Source organism: Ahaetulla prasina, chromosome 1, assembly GCF_028640845.1.
Source record: "Ahaetulla prasina isolate Xishuangbanna chromosome 1, ASM2864084v1, whole genome shotgun sequence".
NCBI classification, from domain to species: domain Eukaryota; kingdom Metazoa; phylum Chordata; class Lepidosauria; order Squamata; family Colubridae; genus Ahaetulla; species Ahaetulla prasina.
The window spans coordinates 61,109,366-61,129,385 of NC_080539.1; the positions used below are offsets into that span (position 1 = coordinate 61,109,366).

General features: G+C 41.4%; 1 protein-coding gene across 1 annotated transcript; it reads left to right on the forward strand.

The window, feature by feature from the left end:
- The first annotated feature begins 1,017 nt into the window (after positions 1-1,017).
- HLX (H2.0 like homeobox) lies at positions 1,018-19,449 on the forward strand. Its single transcript, XM_058165455.1, has 4 exons — positions 1,018-2,340; positions 4,395-4,574; positions 5,447-5,631; positions 9,730-19,449. Exons 1-4 carry the CDS (start codon positions 1,791-1,793, stop codon positions 10,141-10,143), a joined length of 1,329 nt encoding a protein of 442 aa, XP_058021438.1. The 5' UTR covers positions 1,018-1,790; the 3' UTR covers positions 10,144-19,449.
- Positions 19,450-20,020: the final 571 nt, after the last annotated feature.

Genomic DNA, 20,020 nt, shown 5'->3' on the forward strand with positions numbered 1-20,020 from the left:
AAGCACCCTGTTTTTCTAGTATTTCTAGCTCTGTAGCCAATTCTGTCTTTGTATGAGGCAATATTCCTTTTTGATGGGAATCAAAAATTTTTTAAAGAAGAAATAGTAGGTTTTGTGGGGAGAAAAAAAGATCTAAAACTCAAAGGCAATAATTTAGACTAAAGTAAAAAATTGTTCAAAATTTGTGTTGCAGAGAATATTAATGGGAGGGGGAGCAGTCTTATACTGCTGGAGAATTGAATTGGCATTAAGAAAGGCATGTTTCCTCTGAAGATCAGCACTGATTACTTTTCTGCTCCAGGGGCTCAAATTGAGGGTGGATAACCATCTAACCTATAAATGTGATAGCTCCGAGTTTCAGTATATGATATCAAACACTTCTGGACCTCATGGGATTTATTTCTAAGGGAATCTAGTTTTTCTTCCTGATTTTTATCACAATTCCCTAGCACTTGTTTCTGTGCCTGGATCAGATTCCAAAATTCTCCTTTCACTTCTGAAAAAGAAGTCCAGATCCAGGCGGTTTATTTGTGCTATCTTGGTAAGTTCAGGCCTTGTTGCCATCCATTTACACATTTCGAAATAAAACAATCGGGGTGTGTTGTTTGCGCCGGCCTACGGGGATTGCTTTTCGAAACAGCCTAGACACAGATCCAGTGAGCTCACCGCGGTGCACTTTATCGACTGAAATAGCAACTGGATTCTTCAGCGACCCACGGAAGTTTCGGGCACTCGTCAGTCCCAGCCTACCTGCCTATATCAAAGAATGAAAGGAGCTGCGTACGAAAGATTCATCCTCCTCACATCCCCGATCCTCCATATTCAGGAATGGAGGGGGATGACATCGCCTCAATTTTGTTAACACCCCTACTCCGTTAGAAAGGACTTATAATTCACTTGGAAAGGGAATGCCCACTCTTTGCATCGCCCGCGAGGTCTTCTTCTCCCCTTCCCGAAGAGAAACCTAAGCTGCCTCTGGCGCTGCCTCTTTCTGATTCTGAAACTCAAACGGGACGGATCGTAAAGAATAAAGAGAGCTACATGCTCCGAATCCAGCATATCTACACCACTTTCTTCGGCATAGAGGACCGGCGAGAGCAACTGGCAAGAACCCTGCAGTTTCGAGGAAACCCTGCAGTTTCAGGGAAACGGAGAGCCCCGAAAAGCCGATTTTCGCTGGGTTTGAGAACCGTCACAAACTTGAGGACACGGCGGAGGCGTGGCTTGTTTGCTCCCCCTTCTTCCTTCCTTCCTCTCTTGGACATCCCTCTGCTGCTCTGATTGGTCGCCTCCCGTCCAATCAAATCTCAGAAGAAATTTTTTCTTTTTTCTTTTTTTCTCTCCGAGGTAGAAAAAAAAAAGAGAGTGAGTCTGGGAAGCTGATTTTGCTGAAGGGTCGTGGGCGGGTGGATACTTTTCATTCCCCCCTCCTCTTTCTTTTTCCAGAGAGGGGAGTTTCTAGGGTGTGTGTGTGTGTGTGTTTGGATGTGGGTGCGCGCGCGAGCTTGGTTTTTTTTTGGGGGGGGGGGTTGTTGTTATTTTGTTTGTCGCGCCTGGCTTTCGCAGCGCGTGGCCGGAGCTCTGCGTGGCCTCGTTTCGCCTCCAACGATGCGGCCAGGCCAAGAGACATTTCCGCGTTGAGCTCTCCAGGCTGACCACAGGAAAGGCGGCAGTTTACTGCTCGCTGGCTGGCGGCGGGTCAGTCGGAGCGCACAGTTAACCGAGTCTGCGGGTCCATCTGGCCACTGAAAGGAGCCGAGATAAGAGCGGGTGGCCGCCGGATCGGCAGGATGTACACTGCCGGACTCGCTCCCTTTTATGCTTCCAACTTCAGTCTGTGGTCAGCGGCATATTGTACCCCGGCCGGCCCCGGGGCTGGCGGCTGTTTCTCCTTGGATCCCTCGGGGCTCAAGAAACCGTCTTTCTGCATCGCGGACATTTTACACGCTGCCGCAGGAGAAGCCTCTGTGGACGGGCTGCCCGTAGGAACCGCGGCTAATCTGGCCTCCCATTTAGGTGGAATCCATGCCCATGCACAGTATCACGGCGCCGCTTCCCCGCTCAGACCGACACCCATGGTGGCTCCGGACACTTCGGTCGCCTTCGCTTCTAGGCTGTCACCTCTCTCCGCTACCTACCATAACTCTCATCCTCAGCATCAGCGCTCTCCCACGGGGGGCTCCGGCGGGGCCGCTGCACGAACCCCGGGAGGAGGGCAAAGCCGCCAGACCCACTCCGGCTCTGCAGCCGCTCCCTGTAGCAAAGACTTGAAATTTGGGATTGATCGCATTTTGTCTGCCGAGTTCGACCCGAAACTGAAGGAGAGCAACACTCTGAGAGGTTAGCTTTTTGCTTTCTCTTCCATTCTGGAGAACCTAAATTGTTTTGTTAAACTGTATGTGGAACAGAACATGTGTGTGTGTGTGTGTGTGTGTGTGTGTGTGTGTGTGTGTGTGTGTGTTTATAAACAGAGAAGCAGCGCCCCTTAGAATTTGAGCATAATAGTCTCCGGTTCTTACAGGTTCCTTTCACAGTCCTTTAGAATGGTCCGTAAGAACTCTTTATTTGAAGGGAGATTATATGTAATCTTCCCAGTTCAACTGGAAGGTCAACCCTATGTGGTCCTGCTATGAGGTTGCGGACCCTTGCTTACAACCTGCAGGAAGGGCGGGTTGAACGGGCCAAAAGAGTTTACAGAAGGACCCGTTTTGCTAATCTTCCTTCAGTTATTAATGCCCAAACCTTTAATTAGCTCGAAAAGATTGAAAAGAACAAAAAAACAAAAACAAATCTTTGACTATAATCAATGTAACTTGTAAAAGCACAGCCCTTTCTAGAATTGGAGGAAGGAACCCAACACAGCTCTGATGCGGCTGCAATGTTTCTGTTGTTGCTCAATGGAACAAACAGTTGAGCAATTGGATTGCTTAAAAATTCAGAAATCTTTGGAAGAAATGCAGGCCAGAGTCTCCTTCCAGAATGTATTTACTTGGAAGTAAGTCTCATTGATTTGGACACTGCAATTCTAAACTAATTGAGTGGCTTTTCTCTGGGATCGCAGGGTATCTGAATTGTCCGTACATGTAGTCCTGTTTTCTGACCCCCAAAATTGGGAATAAGTACTCCATGAGGTAAATCAGGTTTATTTCTCAGTAAGTACTTGTAGCTTTGCACTGCCCATATATTAATCTGGGTGTATTAATGTATTAATCTGGGTGTTGGAGATAAGAGCAACCAACTTGTCTCCATGAGCAAAGTCACCCCATTATTGCTTATGATGGGCATATTTATGACCCAAAGGAAAATGATTTCTGATTGCACTTAATGTTAAATATTCTTATGGATTATGAGAAATGCAAACTGCCCAAGAAAGCTTTATTTTCCAGGAGATAGATAGACAGCCAGGCAGGCAGGCAGACAGACAGTCAGGATAGCTGTGATTTAATTGTAATATCATATCAAAGCTGCAAAAAACCTGAGTTTGAATTTCTGGGTTGGATGGCTTAAGCTCCCACATGGTGAAAGCTGGTTTCTTAGATTGAAGCCCATCAGCCCAAACTGTTGCTGAGCATCCATGGGCCTGGAGGTTTTTTTTAACCTATCAGGTAACTCATTCTGTTGGTCCCTTTGCAAGCAAATTTAGAAAGATTCAATTGAAGAATGTGCTGAATCAAGCACGAGAGAATGGCCTAGAGGCCTGTCACAAACTGTGAATTGCCCTTTTACTTTCAGTGTGGCTACTTCACATTTGTAAAAAACTAAGAAAAGCAGCTTGGGCTCTTCTTACTTACAAAGTAAGATACAAATATCATACATTGGCTGCCCTCCCTGAAATACTGCAGGATTTTGAGCCCTTCAGTCTTCCTTTGTTTTTCCACTTCCCTCCACCTATCCTTGCAGTGGGAAGGATTACCCCAAACAGATTATCAGCACTGCAGTACAAATGGCTACATTAACTGGGAAATATAACTAGGGAGAAAATCTCTTATGGCCACCCTCATCCATCTGACATGTGGCATCAAAGACCAAAAGAGGCACTTGAAAGTTTGCTGGAGAAGTTCTTCCCTAGTTTGGGCCTACCCTGTCACCAGAGGGGTGATTTCAGCCTGTCTTGAATGGAATTGGAATTGGTTTTAGAGTTTAGTTTTGGTCTTGGATGAGGAACACATGCTGTGGGTCTCACAGTGGCATTTGTGCACAGAGGAGTTTGTCAATTTCAGGTCTGTTTAGGATCTCCAAACCTTCGAAGGTGACCTTGGAGTCCCCCCCCATTTCCCTACAGGCCACCAGGGCTTGCCACCAATGGGTTTATGGCCGAGGTATGTAGAGAGGGTTGGGACCTGCACCATTCTGCTAGTCTTGTAACAGAGCTCTCCTTGTTCCTGTGCCCACAGATCTGACCTCTTTATTAACCGCCAGCCGCCCAAGTGGGATTCATGTCCCCACATTACAGCCTCCGTCGGGCCAGTTCTTCACGTCTCTAGAACCCATTAACGAGACTTCTGGGGTCCTGGGACCCTTAAACACAACCCCAAGGAATTCCGTTCAGCACCAGTTTCAAGACACTTTTCCAGGTATAAAAACTCATCCTGAGCACGGATCAATCCCTCTCTGCCACTCTCAAAGTGAGAGTGAACCTGGTTGCTTTCCGATTTTCCCATCATCCCTAGACAATGTGGCACTTTTCCTGGCTAAAATTTACTCCCTTTGGAAAGCACCCAATTGAGGAAAGTAGATTAATTTTTTTTCAAGGGTTTTTTCCCTTACTCATTTTTACTCTTGAAATAAGGATCATCGAAGCAAGCCTATGGAAGGCTCAGCGTTTGCAGTTAGGATTCCTCAGCACCGGATCCTAAGCTCGATATTTGTTTCAGCAGAGCATACTTCCACGCAAATGGATCCTGGTTATGGGTGGCCCCTTTGACAAGCAAAAAGACCCTCAACAATCTTAGGTGTGAAAAAGGAGCTAATGAAAGACTTTCTTTGCTCCTGACTTAACTGACATCCTCTCGGGGCTATAACTTTGGAAGGCTGGGATTGTTAACGTGGCCAAGAAATTTAGCAACATCTGGAAGATCACGGGTAAAGGCGCTGACTTTCAATGAGAATTAGAGCCCGGGAATCTTTAGAGGCGAGTTAAATAGACTAGCGATCCAGCAGCATAAGACGATCCAAAGAAAGAAGGAATTGTAGGGGCGGGCTGCGTTATTTCAGGCAAAGCAGCGGCAGCACAGGGTTCTTTTGCAACCACTGAAAGACAAGATTAGCGATCCTTGACTACTGGAACGGAGCTATTCTTAGCAGCCGGCTTCTACTGGAGAGTTTCTTGGAAAGTTAGCCCCCTTGGACGCGCTTTCCCTGCAAGAGGTGGGGGGCGGGAATAGACTTTTATCCACTCATGATCAGCCCCTTAAATGCCTTTTTCTTTTTTTGTTCAACCTTCCAGGTCCATATGCGGTGCTTACGAAAGACACGCTGCCTCAGACCTACAAACGGAAACGCTCGTGGTCCCGGGCGGTTTTTTCTAATCTCCAAAGAAAAGGATTGGAGAAACGCTTTGAAATCCAGAAATATGTCACCAAACCGGACAGAAAACAATTGGCCGCCATGTTAGGGCTCACAGATGCTCAAGTAAGGATTTTTTTCCGATTAAAAAACTCCTTTTGACTAATTTATCTGTAGCCCCAAAACCGATTGAGCATTTAGCTGTGATTCTGCTTGGACGTCTGTTATAAATCTCACCCTTCCACAGACTGTTATTTGTTAAAGTTTAAATGCTAATTATTTAAAGCAAAGAAAATCTGTCACCTTAGCAAAGAAATAAAACCCACATGTCCCTATATTTAATATGTAGCAAATAGACTTGCCCACTTTACCTTTCATGCGTAACACCCACACCATAAGTGCCTTGTGGTATCCCGATTTCTTACCCACTGGACAAACGAATGTTTCCAGAGGAGGAACTTATCCCACACAGTGGTTCTACAGTAATATCTTACTGAAGCTATTTTCATTATTCCTCAGCTTATTCCAAAATAATTTCTACTGGTGGGATATGCACAACCACCTCACTACCACATTAGTTCAGTTAGGTTGGCAGAACACATGGAGCTGGGCAGCTAAATCGTCAGGTCACATTTGCACAGCACAGCAAATCATAAACAAAAATAATAAATTTAATCAAGTGTAGTGGATTAATAGTGTTATGCAACTGCAGCCCTTAAGATTTTGCCTGATTTGGTTAAGATTCATGGCTGAAGTCAGTTACCGATGCTTGAATTCAGGAAACTGGATATAAAATGGAGTTCTTCTATGCCTGCTAAATGTCCTGCTTCATATTTGTCAATATTCAGAGAAGCTGAAATGCTGCCTCTCAAATTTGTCATCTAACCCATCTGCACACTCTTACTGAACAGAGTGTAGGTTTGTGCAACAGCCTTAACCACATCAGTTACAATTCAAGCAACTATTAGCCAACATGTTAAAACTAATTTTAACTTTGATTAGATGTTGTGGGTCTGAAAGGGTGTATATGATGGAATGTTGCATAATCTAACTACTTTATGGTTCATGTACTGGGGAACCAAAACTAAAGATCAATTAAATAAGCTATTAAACTGGGTAGATCTTGTTTGTAGAAGGTGGTTGAAGTGGACAGTGTTTTATGTGTGGGAGAGGTGCCTGCAGGGCAGAAAAGAACAACTTAACCGCCCCTCCTCCACCAACCTCTGGGTGCAACATAAGCAATTGGTTTCTACATGGCTTTGTCCTGAGTAAGACAAGGCAGTAAATAACACGTCTAGCAGGACCATAAATTAGGTCCGAGATTGATCTGTCATTACAGCCGAAGTGTTTATTTTGGCTGCTAGTGGGAAATGCCTGCAAAAAAGAAGGGACAACTGGCTGAGAAGAAACCAAAAATATGGACAACTGCCATTGGCTCCAGCCTAATCCTGTAGAACTGAGTCCACAGTTCAATTTTTCAGATTTTTTTTCTTCTATTGATATAGTGGGAGAAATTGGACAAATGCACATGTTTTCTCCCTCCCTCTCCACTGTTTTCCATCACAGTGAGTGAAAAGGGATCCTTGTTTTTTTCCCATTCATTCATAAATGCCCTTTCTGGGTGAGTGCGGGCTAAATTTTATAAACCGGTAAAGTCTGTATTTTGAGAAAGGAAAATTTCTGAGCACTTTCTCTAACTAATGTGTAAACTGTAGGAAAATGCTAATACTATCCTCCTAGCAGCCCTGTGATTTCAAAAGACATCCCTTGTTCAGCGAAAAGGTGATTCTTATTATACAAACCTTAATTTATCATCCAGATTCTATCTATCTATGGGAAACCTGTGAATATGTAGAAATGGCTGACTGAACTACACTTCCCAGCAATTCCAGCCAGGCTAGTCAATGGTGATAGATATTGGAGGTTCCTATAAAAGGTGGGGTGGGAGTAGACAATAGAACAATATTTAATGAAATAACATATAAACATAGAAAATATTCTATAGTTTTTACTTATTTTAGTATCTTTTCTTTGGATAGACACACAAACATATTGTACCCTATTTGTAAAGAAAATATGTCTGGGAAAGCAGGCACACTCTTAATTTTTGTGAACTGACTTGTTTAATTGTGCAACGCTACAAATGGCTTCAGAGAAGTAATTTCCATTGAGTTCCCTAGATTTTCTCCATGGTAAATAGATATTGCCTTAACCTCTTTCTTTGAAAACCAAATTGACAACTTTAACCTGATCTCTCAATTTGTTTTAGAATCAGTGTTAAAATTAGTTACCAAGCTACATATGCACTTATATCATCAAGATGGCCTCTCTTGGAATCATTATCAATGACAACTTTTTTATATGAACAAAATAAAGTAAAAATGTAGTGATAGAAGTGACAGGACAATTATAAAGCCAGATTCATAACCAATATCAATGTTATTTTGTTTTTAAAATGTTTAAATATTTTTTAAAATGTAGGTATAAATGGGATAAGCTGTTATCATCATATATCCCCACCCCTTCAGCTTACATATACTTGGTCCTCCAGTTGGAAGTAGAAAGGAAGTCCAGCCACCGAGTAAAATCAGGCTGAGGCACATTCCCTGCTACTTTCCAGAACTAAAAAGCCTGGGCTGTTTGATTAATATTCCAGCCTCACTCACCTATAGACCACCCAGATTTTAACAAGAAAAAATGGAATGAAGGGAGAACTAAGAAATAAAAGACTTTGTAATTGTAATGTGTAAAATGCAGAGGGACAAATTAAATGCAGTTGTACAAATTAAAGAATTCATATAATTTTGTTGTAGCCGGAGAGCAGAGGAAGAGGAAGACCTGGATTCGTCTGTCTGTGTCTTTCTTTCTCAACATAGCAGTTTTGTTAGGAAGTGAAAATCTAAACCAGTGACTTTGCCTGCAAATATTTCTGCAGGGAAATGCTGGGGTCACTCTTAGAAACAGCAGGATTAAGAATTTGTGAAGTACTTATGATGGGAAGGGAAAACTTGGGAGTTCAGCAATTTCATTCCCCCATTGAAATATGATTTTAAAAAAAAGCCTAAGGCATTTTCCTTTTCCTCTCTTCTGCCTTTTTCTGTCCACTAATGTCACTGACCTTGATAATGTCAGTGCAAGGAAAGCCAAAATAATGAATTAGCACTTCAGATTCAGCTTTCCCCAGTTCCCTTTATCATCTTGCATGAAAGGGGGGGGGCATCTTTAAATCGTGAATTAAACTTTGGGATGCACCTCCTCTGTGGGGTCTCAACAATTATATGGCTAATGTTTTAAGAGGACCCAGCAAAATGAGCCCAACCTCCAGATTTTGTCAGGAAGGAAAGGGGCAGAGAGGAATGGATGACATTCTACTCAGGTAGCATAAACACTTGAAGTCATTGTTGTTGTGCTTTCAGCTACTCTTGACTTCTGGCAGCTAAGTGGACACATCCCTGCAGGGTTTTTTGGCAAGGTTGTGGGAAGTGGTTTGCCTTTGTCTCTTTCCTAGTGAGAGAAAGGGACTAGCTCAAGGTCACCCAGCTCTCCATGTTCTAGCCTGGTGCCTTAACGACTAGTCAAAGTAGTTACTGAACTTGGAGGGTTAGACTCCCCAAATGCCCAGACAATTGTGAAGTGCTTCTCCCCCTACCAAAAGCATCAACGCCTCCTCCTCTTCCCACTCCCAAGCAGCATCCTCTGTCCTTGGGGTCATATAAAGCCTGTGCTCAGGCACTAACAATGGTTGGATGGCTGATAAGAAAATGGCCCTAAATTTTCATTTTAAAAATGAGAAATAACCTCGAAGACACGATCCTTCCGAATTACTGTATTGTGCACTTATTTCTTTATTTAGGAGAACTAGAGTATTTCACTCTACTTTTTAAAAAAAATATCCCAGACGAGGGAGGGGAACTATTACAAAATGAAGCAAATGCCGGGGTTAATTTTGAGCCCCTCCTCTCTTCTGTATATGTCTCCCCCACCCAACCCTTTGATTTGTGCTCTCCACCCATCCATCTTTTTAGTATCATAATGATGCATTTGTTCTTGTTGTGTTCTTTTGTCATAGTTTATTTTAGCGTTAGGGTTTTACTTAAGTTCCTTTTACACGCCTTTCATTTTTCTTCCTCGTCATTATTCTAAGCCGCCTAGAGTAGCCTAACGAAGAAACAGGCGGCAGATAAATTTAACGAATAATAAACGCATAAATAAATTTGCTCGCAGGTGAAAGTCTGGTTCCAGAACCGGCGCATGAAATGGCGGCATTCCAAAGAGGCGCAGGCGCAGAAAGACAAAGAGAAAGAGCCGGCCGAGAAGGTGGCTGCAGCCGGAGCGGCTCTAGGGCCTGGGCCAGCAGGCGAAGGTGAGCTCGAGCGCAGCCCGAGCCGCTCGGAAGGCGAGAGCGACAGCAGCGAGGCCGAATCCCTGGATCTGGAGCTCGGAAGCGACGCAGAACGGACTGAGCCGGGAGCTACCCCTGATCAGGCCATGCAGCGGCACATCTCGGAGCTGCACCCACCCGCCGGTTTGGAGACCGCAGCTCACCCCGAGCCGCCTCCTCCTCTCCCAGGCCTGGAGCAAGGCCGGGAGCCTCTGCGGTGCCCCGAGTCTTCGTTTTGCCTGCGGGACTCTCCATGATGGCCTCCCTTCAGCCAAGCTGGGAAGCTGCCAAGAGCCCCAGCTCCGAGGGCTAAGCCGGACAGGGGCCTCTTGGATGCGGGATGCTAACTCCTAGTGTGGGCGGAGCGCACCAGAATGGGTTCCGGGGGAAATTGACTTTGAACGGCGGGTGGAGCTGGGCTACCTTCGGAATCGGGGCCTTGTCCTTATTTGGAGTGTGCGGGGGGCCCCTCCCCAAAAGACATGGGGCGGCCCAGAGCTGATCCTGCAGGCCTCCAGACGGCGCGCCCTGAACGGGTCCACTCAGGTAGGCAGGGAGGGAAGTTCGGGCGCCTTCACGGCAAAGAGTCCCCCGGCCACGAAGGCTTCTGGTTCGAGGAGTTTAGCAAAGGCAAAGGGGGAAAAAATCGATCCTCCTCTGGCGCCCTCACCCCCGTGGCAAACGGTTGCTTGAAAAACGATGCTGGGAGAGCCAACAAATTTGGAGGAAGATGGAGAAAAGTGGATTGTAAATAAAGAGTTTCTTAACACTTTAACGGGTATTTTTGTTCATAACAAAAGTAGGCTAGTTGCCTTAATGGTCTGACGGCTGAGTTGCTGATCCTTACCTGCTGCACCTGAGCATCGATTCGTATTCTCCCAAAATCTCCAAGTTCTGTTCCCCCCCCCTAGGATGGTATGTAATAAGTACTTTGAAGAAAGAGTAGGCAAAGTTTGTTCCAAACTTTTTCGGAACCAAGAAATCCAAAGTTGTAGAATAGGAAAGCAATCCTTTCAGGGATTTTAATTTTCCTTATTTATTAAAAAGCAAGGGATTTCATACAGAGCTCTGCATTTAATTTCTTTAGTTACAATGAATGGCTTGGTGACAAGCAAATGGCACTTAAAAATAATCCACTAAATAAAATTTGAAGGTGAATCCTTCAATCTGCCCTAAAGGTAGAACACAGAGGAAAATGTAGATTAATTTAATGGAGGTATGCAGCTATGGTTTCCAAGCAGCTTAATAGCTGTGTCCCCATTGCATGCTCATTTTAACAGCCTGTTTTTGGGAGGAACAGTCTGGTATCCAATGTATCTCCATGAAATTTATTTCTAAATGCATAGGGTTGTGTTCCACCTACTGTGGTATACTTTGGAAAGAATATCTACATAATTACATTATTTGGTTAAAGATGTTTATTACTTAACATTGCTTTGACTAGAGGAAACATTACTTTCAAAATAGTTCAAAATAGTTATAGCCAAAAAAAAAAAAAAGGCCACAAGTAATTCACGCTTTTCATTGTTGGGTTCTTCAGGAAAGTCATTCTGAAACTGGAAATTAAGACACAAGTGTAGTTCCAATCTCACTTATTTTAAACTTAGTTGGTAATAAACCACATAGCATAAAGTTTGTTCCTCTCCAAGCATTTTGCTCCTTCTGCACATTTATCTGAAAAGGAAAGAAACAGCATCAGAAACAAAGAATTGTGTATTTGGGAAGAAATTGAGTCTGGGGAGTAAGAGAATTATAGGCGAAAACTGATTTACCTTTTAATTCCTCCTCCACTATTTCACTAATAGCATCCAACATAAGGAGGCAACTGAATTTGAGAAGAATGTTAAGGAGCTTTGTTGCACCTTAAAAATGAATAGATTTATTACAGATTGAGCTCTCATCTAACTATAAAAAAAACTAATGCTGGGACAACAATAACAGTAAACATTAGGGTAAAGAGAAATAAAAAGTGCCAGAATATAAAGATGGTTTTAATTCTTTCATTGGCAGTAGTAGTTGCTAGATGGTTATACATACTTTTTTTGCACTATCAAGATAATATTTAGTTGTGTTCAAGACTCAGGAAACGGAGTTAATCTTTGATGGAACACAGTTCAGCCTTTCATATTAAAATGGAGGAATAAAAAGAAGGGATCGATATAGATACAATATAAAGGATATGTCTAAAATAAGAAAAGGGAAGTTACACACTGATATTGCTACCTAGGATATATTCACAATCTATATATAATCTGCTATGTTGAATTTATTTCCACTTTTGCCAATAGTTCTAGCAGATAAAGAAACCAGACTGAATATTATGAAAGAAGATTTATGAGTGACTTTTTCAAGTCACTAGAAATAAGATGATCTCTCTATTGGAAATTTTTCCACAGACCCCAGAATTTGCACGCACATACAAATTGTAGCCTCTGGGAAGTGTGCAGGGGCCACTAAAAGTGTTGGCAGAAGGCAAGCAATTCCTGATCCAGAGGTTTTGCATCCATGCTATAGAGCAAAATTTGAAACCAGGGATCCCAGGAATCCTGGAATCTATAAACTAGCAAAGTTTAGGGGACTTAATCTGGAATTCAAACCTTTGATTTTTCTTTTAAACCAAAACCCTTTTCCTGTCATTCTTGTAAGAATTATATTGCACCACTGTAATTTATCTAAATTTGTCTTGGATCATAATGTTCTTTTGAAATCTCAGCTATGCTACTTAGACAGCCCAAATGACTCATACTATTTATACAACCAAATCGCAGAATTGTTTTATTAAGCAGCTTAGGATCAGCCTCTGCTTTATCATTTCACATGTACAGTATATGATGTACAAATTAAGTTTTGTTGCAGCCACACTATATGTCACATGTTTTGTTGCTATTTTATTGCTGTGGAGGCAGATCATAGTTATTTCTGAGAATTGCAAAACATGAAGGATTTAGGAACATTTCCCCCCCAAAAGAGGCAAAATGTAATTTTTACTTAGGGTGCAAGGTTTTACTTAGGGTGCATCTCCAACTTCAGTTCAGAGTGAGATGAAACTAACCATTCTATGATTTATCCCCACTTATCAAAAGGTATGTTGCCGTTCAATTATTCGAAAATTGACAATTAAAAGAACCAATGTGATGAATGACAAATTGACAATTTCCTCTCATTGAATTATCTGTTATTGATCACAGCTCTGTTTATTTTCCTTCAATTTGTTTAATCTACGGAGAGGATTATCTGTCCCCCACCAGCATAATAAGTGTAATCGCATAATATATAGAAGGCGACATGTTCCTGCTCCTTTAATCCAGTCCAAAGGAAACAGGTTGCTTTCTTGCTAGATATAGTCTTGATTGCCCACTTGTCATCTTGCCTGAAGCCAGGTATAGAATGGATAGAAATTCTACTCTGTAATCAGTTGGAGCTTATCAGTAGGTGCTCAGGATCAGGTTGCAAGCCCTCGGAGTATAAGCATCATAAAGTAAGTTGAAGGGTTGCTATGAATCAGGCAACAGTTTCCCATCTAATTCCTTGTACTTTGAACAGAAGTGGATTTCTGTATGTGTATAATAATGCACAAAAGAAGTGTAATAATAGAAAGAATTCTTATTCCTACTAATTCCTACTACTACTCTTGACCTTCTTCCATACAAGCCACACTGGCGGGAAAGAGCAACAAGAAATAGGATGGGAAGGGGGAAAAAAAACCTGTAAAACTTTATCAGAAAGTGGAGTTCTTGGTAACAAATGTAAAGAAAACAAATAATATCTGAAGCAATCAATCATTCCCAGCCTGCATAGTTGCTGAAACATGGAATCATTTCCCATATTAGATGTAATTTCAGTGTCGTTAAGACAAATCCTGGCACCTCTCTTACTAGTTGGGATTGATGGCAACAGAAGGCACACAAAGCTTGCGGTCTTATACCATGTTCTACCACATTTGCTTCTGCATAAGTATGTTGATAAGTTTCTGTGATTGGATTTAAATCCTATACCCATATTTGCTTAGAGTAAAACCCCTTAAATGGGATTTACTTCTGTCTTTTTTTTTTTGTGATTTATGATTTAATTTCTACACAAAGTTTAACCCTGATCTCAAAGCAAGGAAACACAATTACTATACCAGGTGATCTTTTGCCAACGGAATAAGCCATATTGTGATTTAATATGATGCACAGTAAGCTTAACAATATTCTAAAACTATTCACATCTCTATTTAATCCAATGTTTTTGGTTGGGGGAATCAGCCAAAGTGGGATATGTAAGCAAAAGTACTAATTTTCAGGAGTTATTATATGCAAGTAAATCTTATGGAAAATACATATTTTTTTTCTTTTTGTTTCTGAATGGTGACATTTCAGTCTGTGAGGATATCCCATGGCAGTCATCAAGATCATGAAATCATTCTATAACATCTGGAGGGCATTGTTGTTGTTTTTGTATTAGCTCTTCATTTGATTGGGATTACATATTCATAGCATTTTCATGGAGATTTAGTTTTTAGTTTGGGTTTAAAATCAGAATATCTATAGTTACAGGATCGGTTTATGCATGTAGTTCTATAGGAAGCTGGAACCAGACTCCTTGGGATTCTAATGCCTGCAAATATGTAGCCCACTTAACCTATGACTGAATCAATCCATTTTTTTTTTTGAGTTTGTACAATAAAGGTTGAATGACAAACTAAACAAAAGTGCTTTCTCACAATAAGTTAAGCCCCACCCCCACTCTAAATGAATGCTGAAACATTAGGTTTAACATAAGGAACCCTTCTGTTATGTAGAAGTCTTCTTTTGAAAAAGGCTGATCTTAACTAAGTCTACTCTCCCAGGCTAAGGTACTAAGACTTGCATCTCAGGGCTCCTTCCTGGTCATATGTAGAAAGGTTCCACTGAGGTTTTGTGAGTCTTGCTTCAAGGTATCTAGTCTGGGTTCTCATTTCACTGGAAGTATATTCCTCTTGCTTGCCATACAGTATAACATCCGTATTCAGACTGGAAGGGTCACATATGTCCCTTTGATTTAAATGGGGATGGTAAGTTAAGAACCCAGATGAAAGTAACTGGAAGTGAGGCATATTCCTTGATTCAACAGTTGCTTAGTTTGTTTTAGCTATTTCCTCCTGGTGTTACAAATTGGGCTTCACTGAGGCCTAAACTCCTTTTTGAAGAGACAAATCTCACCAAAATGCTCCTGAATTAGATGCTAGAAGGACAGAAATCAGTAGGGATTGTAACATGTCCATTTGAAAGGTTGTCACTTGGAACAAAAAAAAAATTAAATACAGCTGCAAATATATGCAGTTTTGGTTTAGCTGCCTCATCTTCTCTTTTCCTGGAAGAGAAGATTGCAGTAAAAAAGGGAAAGGGGTCTTATTGGGAGTTAATGAATCTAAATAAATGGTGTATTTAAATGAGAATTTGTTACAGGGGAAAATTACATTTAGGGCTGGGTGCCAGCCATTCAGGAATGTCTACTTTGTGGATCTGTTTAAAGATATTCCCTGTTGTCATTTCCTATCCCATAAGAGAGTGGCCTTAAATTTAATGCAGTTTTCCTCCAAAGGCAAATACTACAGACAGGAGTTATACTGTAAAATCCATTGGGTCCTAGCATAGACTTGGCCTAACTACTTCAATATTTTTAAAAATATTACTGCATTTCAACTCAAGAGATAAACTACAAAGCGATGAGCTGGATTTACTGCATGGCAGGCATGTAAGTAAGAATCACAGCATAAGCTTTTCATTTGGGCTGGATTCAATACACCTCTTGGGCTTATTGATGTCAGCAACTGAAAACATGTTATGAGGACACTTCTCTGTAAGGCAGGAGCTGAATGGATCCCTAGTCCATAGCCTGAGTGGATTCATTTGATGTCTAACTAAATGCTATTTAAAAGCTTTTTAGTCAGGCTAGAGTAATAGCTCCATAGAGAGTACAGTTTTTAACAGACATACAATAAAAACCTAAGCATGTTACTTGGCAAACATTAAATTCAAGATAATGCATTGGATGGAGACCCAAATCAAAGATGTGCTTACTATAGGGAGTAAGTCTCATTATTCATAGGGCAACAGTTACTTTCCATAAGATTGTTTAAGATTAGGACTGAAGTTTTATGTTTTCCAATCATATCCCATGATCTCCAGCAGCATGTCTTAGTCAGATTTAAATCAGTTTGAAGCCAGGTAAGCATGTTTGTACAATCCCATTAGAAGCAATGGGACATCTACATATGATGTGTGTTAATGTCTATGATGCAGCCATTAAATGCAAGAGCTTTTGGTGCATTTCTTCTGCTAGAAAAGGATGAGAGGAATTCAGACTAGAGTTATTTCTTCCACTGGCAGCAAATCCTTTAAAGAAAAAAGATCAGCATATTCTAAACCATGCTAATTCTGATTACTAATAATCATTCAGGAACCAGGCAATGAATTGAAGTATATAGTTTACTGCATTTTTTATTGTAGGTTATTAAAAGCTACTACAACTGTACCCCTTTCTGATTTTTTTTAATAAATTCACTTGTCAATCTTCAAGGTACACCTGGGCTATCTTTGTGGAGAATAAAATGATGCATTGATTTCAATGGGAGAAACTGCAACTTCTGCATTAGAGCTCTTTAAAACACCAACGGGACCAGATTATGTCAATTTACTAAAAAATAAAATTTCCTGGAGTAGATTGCAAAAGGCTACGCCAAGATAAAAACATAAGATTGCCTTAGAAACTCCTATTTTCTCAAAACAATTTCAGTTGGCGAGACACCCTACTTCTTTAAAGAATGTCCAAAAAAAGCAGTTTCAAACCTCCTTCCAGGTCCGTGTATTGTCTTCCTGATATATATCGATCTGTAGTAGTTTATTCTTCCAAATGCTCGGTCTTGGAGATAAAAGCTGAAAATCTTTTAATGAGAAATTTTCACCCGAACGGTATTTTGATACAAGCGACTCCCACCACCCTGTTTCTCGGAAATACCCGAACATTAAATGTGATTTACTCCGTTGCAAGTAACGTGAAGACAGCGCTCACCAGCTTTAAAACAAAGACGCCACCCCATAAAGTTCGTATTAGGCGGTGTCTGAAAAACGAGGACGTGGAGCCGTTTCCCGCTTTAAGAAATTTCACTGCGAGGACAATTTAGCCGCTACACTCGTGGGAAAGGCAGAATTCAGCAGCTTTTGCTCACCTGGCACCTTTAACATTATTATTTTTTTGCAAGCTGCGGGGGGGGAGGGGGGGGAGGTCCCTGCACGTGTTGTGCCTTTCTGGCGGGCGGTGCCAACGTGGCGGCGGAGACTGAAGAGAGGCACGTCGGAAGAGAAACAAGGCGTTCCTGGGAAGGGGCCTCGGTTCGAAGCTGGTGCCACGATCCCTCCAGGAAAGAGGCGCTCCGTTTAGCCCAGAGCAAAGACTGGGCGGTTTTCCGAGAAGGCTTCGGCGATTCTCGTATGGAGGCTTTGAACAGAAAATCCAATGGTTGTAGAAATACTTGGAACTGAGGAACAGGATCTGGAGCCACGACGAGGATTCTGAAAGGCGAGCAAAAAACCCTGGGAGGTCGCGCTGCTGTTGCTTTCCAAATCAAGCGGCAGTAAAGCCATCCAGTTCACGGAATAACCCTTTGCAACCTACTCCAGAAATCTTTTATTTTTTTCTCTCTTTCCTGAGCTGTTAGTTATAAAGGACTGTACAGAGCTTCCAAGTGCTTTGAACTGGCAGCAAAGATCATTCTAGGCTTTTTCCCAAAATACGCATTTCTCAATCTCAGCCACTTCAACAACAATTTCGGCTGGGGAATTCTGGGTATTGAAGTCCACATATTTTACAGTTGCTGAGATTAATGAACAGCCTCCTCTCCCCTCACATCCTGTCAGCTGAAAATGAATGGAATGGAATAGGAATAGAATGGAATGGGAATAGGAATAGGAATGGTATAGGAATAGGAATAGGAATAGAATGGAATAGGAATAGGAATAGATTAGGAATAGAAAGGAATAGGAATAGAAATAGAATAGAAATAGAGAGGAGAGGAGAGGATAGAATTTTTTATTGGCCAAGTGTGATTGGACACACAAGGAATTTGTCTTTGGTGCATATGCTCTCAGTGTATATAAAAGAAAAAAAAGAAAAAAACATTCATCAAGAATCATAAGATACAACAGCTTAGTGATAGTCATAGGTTACTAATAAGCAATCAAATCATACTAGGAAACAAACAGAACAATATAAATTGTAAAAATACAAGCAACATAGTTATAGTCATAAGTGGGAGGAGGTAGGTAATAGGAAAGATGTTGTGTTTAGATGTTAAGAGTTGCACTGACTGCAATGAGTCAGTTCCTAAAAGCAACTCCACATCTTGATCCTGATATATCACCTCTAATCTAACCAAGTCCATTTAAGAAAGGGAAGGAGGAGATAAACTCTTCCTTGTTTCACCAAATCCTAACTTACTGCATTTTTCTTCCATTATCTTTGTGCTTCTTTTGTTTATGTCCCAGTAAACAGATCCCATGGAGAAGCCTCAAGATATGCATTAGACAGGATATCATCCTGAATTGAAAGTATGAAATTATCTGTTTATTTAGGACCCTTAACTACCTTTATACTCGATAATTATCCTCAGTGCTCCCCTACTTGAAAGGTCTCTGTCTCATTAATGTAAATTTGATGTGAGCTGCCCAGAGTCACTGGCTGAGATGGGCTGCTCTAGAAATTGCTGTAAATAAAATAAAGCCTCAACTGTCAGAGACTGATATTTGTTCAAACACCCAGCGCAATAAATATTCAAGAGAAAACCATAACTCTAGATCCATTAATTCAGTAGAAAACAACAAAAAGATGAAATCCATCTGAGGTAGGTTGGACTGAGAGAGTGTCCAGCTCCAAACCCCCACTGAGGTTTTCTGTCAAGAGTAGACTAGAATGTGGGCTTTTGTTTCTAGTCCCAGAAACAAGACACCCTATCATGCTATTAGGTCTATATAGTGTGACCCACAAAATTCAATGTGTCTTCAGCTAAGTGGGTCATCTAACACATGTTTATATAGCATCTGGACACACTTGCACTTTACTCTCTGCAGAGTTACTTGGAAGGAAACTCCAGTGGTTGGATAGAATCCAGCTGAAATCCTGCATGTTTCTTGAGTTGGAGAAGGCCAAGAGGTCAATTCTGAGGCAAACAGTCCATTTAAAAAAACATGTACTGGATCCTTTGGTGAATAGAATCTATTTCTCAGACATCCTGCTCTAATTCTCTTTCTTCTCCTTTGATGATTAAGATTGTCATCCCTTGTCCCAAGAGAATCTGGAGGAGACCATCTTGAACTGCATCCATTTGCAGACTGTTTCTGGGATGAAAAAAAAATTACTCTTGGGCGTGAGACCATAATTGGGTGGGTTGGAGGTTAGAGATTTTTTTTCCACCCTTTAAAATCCTTAATGCCTCTTCCAAAATCAAGTCCTGCTGCAGTGCTGAGTGTGGCTATTCTACAGAAGTGTAAGTCTGTTTTAAGGGAAATATGTGGTGGTGGTGGAAAATTGAATTGGGTTTGACTATGTACCTGACTGATATTTTGCTCAAAAAGTGTACTGTATGTAGTTTGTTTTGAAAAAAATAAAAAAACTTTTTCTAAAAAAAAAGAAGTGTAAGTCTGTTTTCTCCAGCAAAATCGCTTGGGATAAAGCAGCATTTGTAACATTTTTGGCTGCCAACTTTCCTCTTGAAACCAAAGTCCTGCTCTTTCAGGTGCAGGATTTCTTAAAATACTTGAACAAGTCCACCGCATATAAGTTTGACTAAAAACATGTTCCATGCTTTCCAAGACAGCAGCCTTGCTGCATCCTGCTTCTTAGTGGAATTGCATAGGAACCTCCCTGAATCTGCCAATGAGTTTAAGACTGTAGTTGCCAAGTTTTCTGAAAGGAGTTTTAATTTTGATTTGTCTGGCTTGAGAAGAAAACCACAGGCGTGCTGCATTGAGATCAAGGAGATTTTTTGCTTCCAAGTAAATTGATCAGTAGTCACAAAGGTAGGTTTTGTGTGTGTGTGTGTGTGTTTTAAAGTTTTCCGATTCCTGGCAGAGTAAGCAATTTTAAAACATTTGGAGGATGGGTTGTGAAAGCTGA

Coding starts and splice junctions, on each gene's coding strand:
- HLX (XM_058165455.1), top strand. CDS start 1,791: ATGTACACTGCCGGACTCGCTCCCTTTTATGCTTCCAACTTCAGTCTG. Junction 2,341..4,394: donor GGAGAGCAACACTCTGAGAG/GTTAGCTTTTTG, acceptor CTGTGCCCACAG/ATCTGACCTCTTTATTAACC. Junction 4,575..5,446: donor GTTTCAAGACACTTTTCCAG/GTATAAAAACTC, acceptor TCAACCTTCCAG/GTCCATATGCGGTGCTTACG.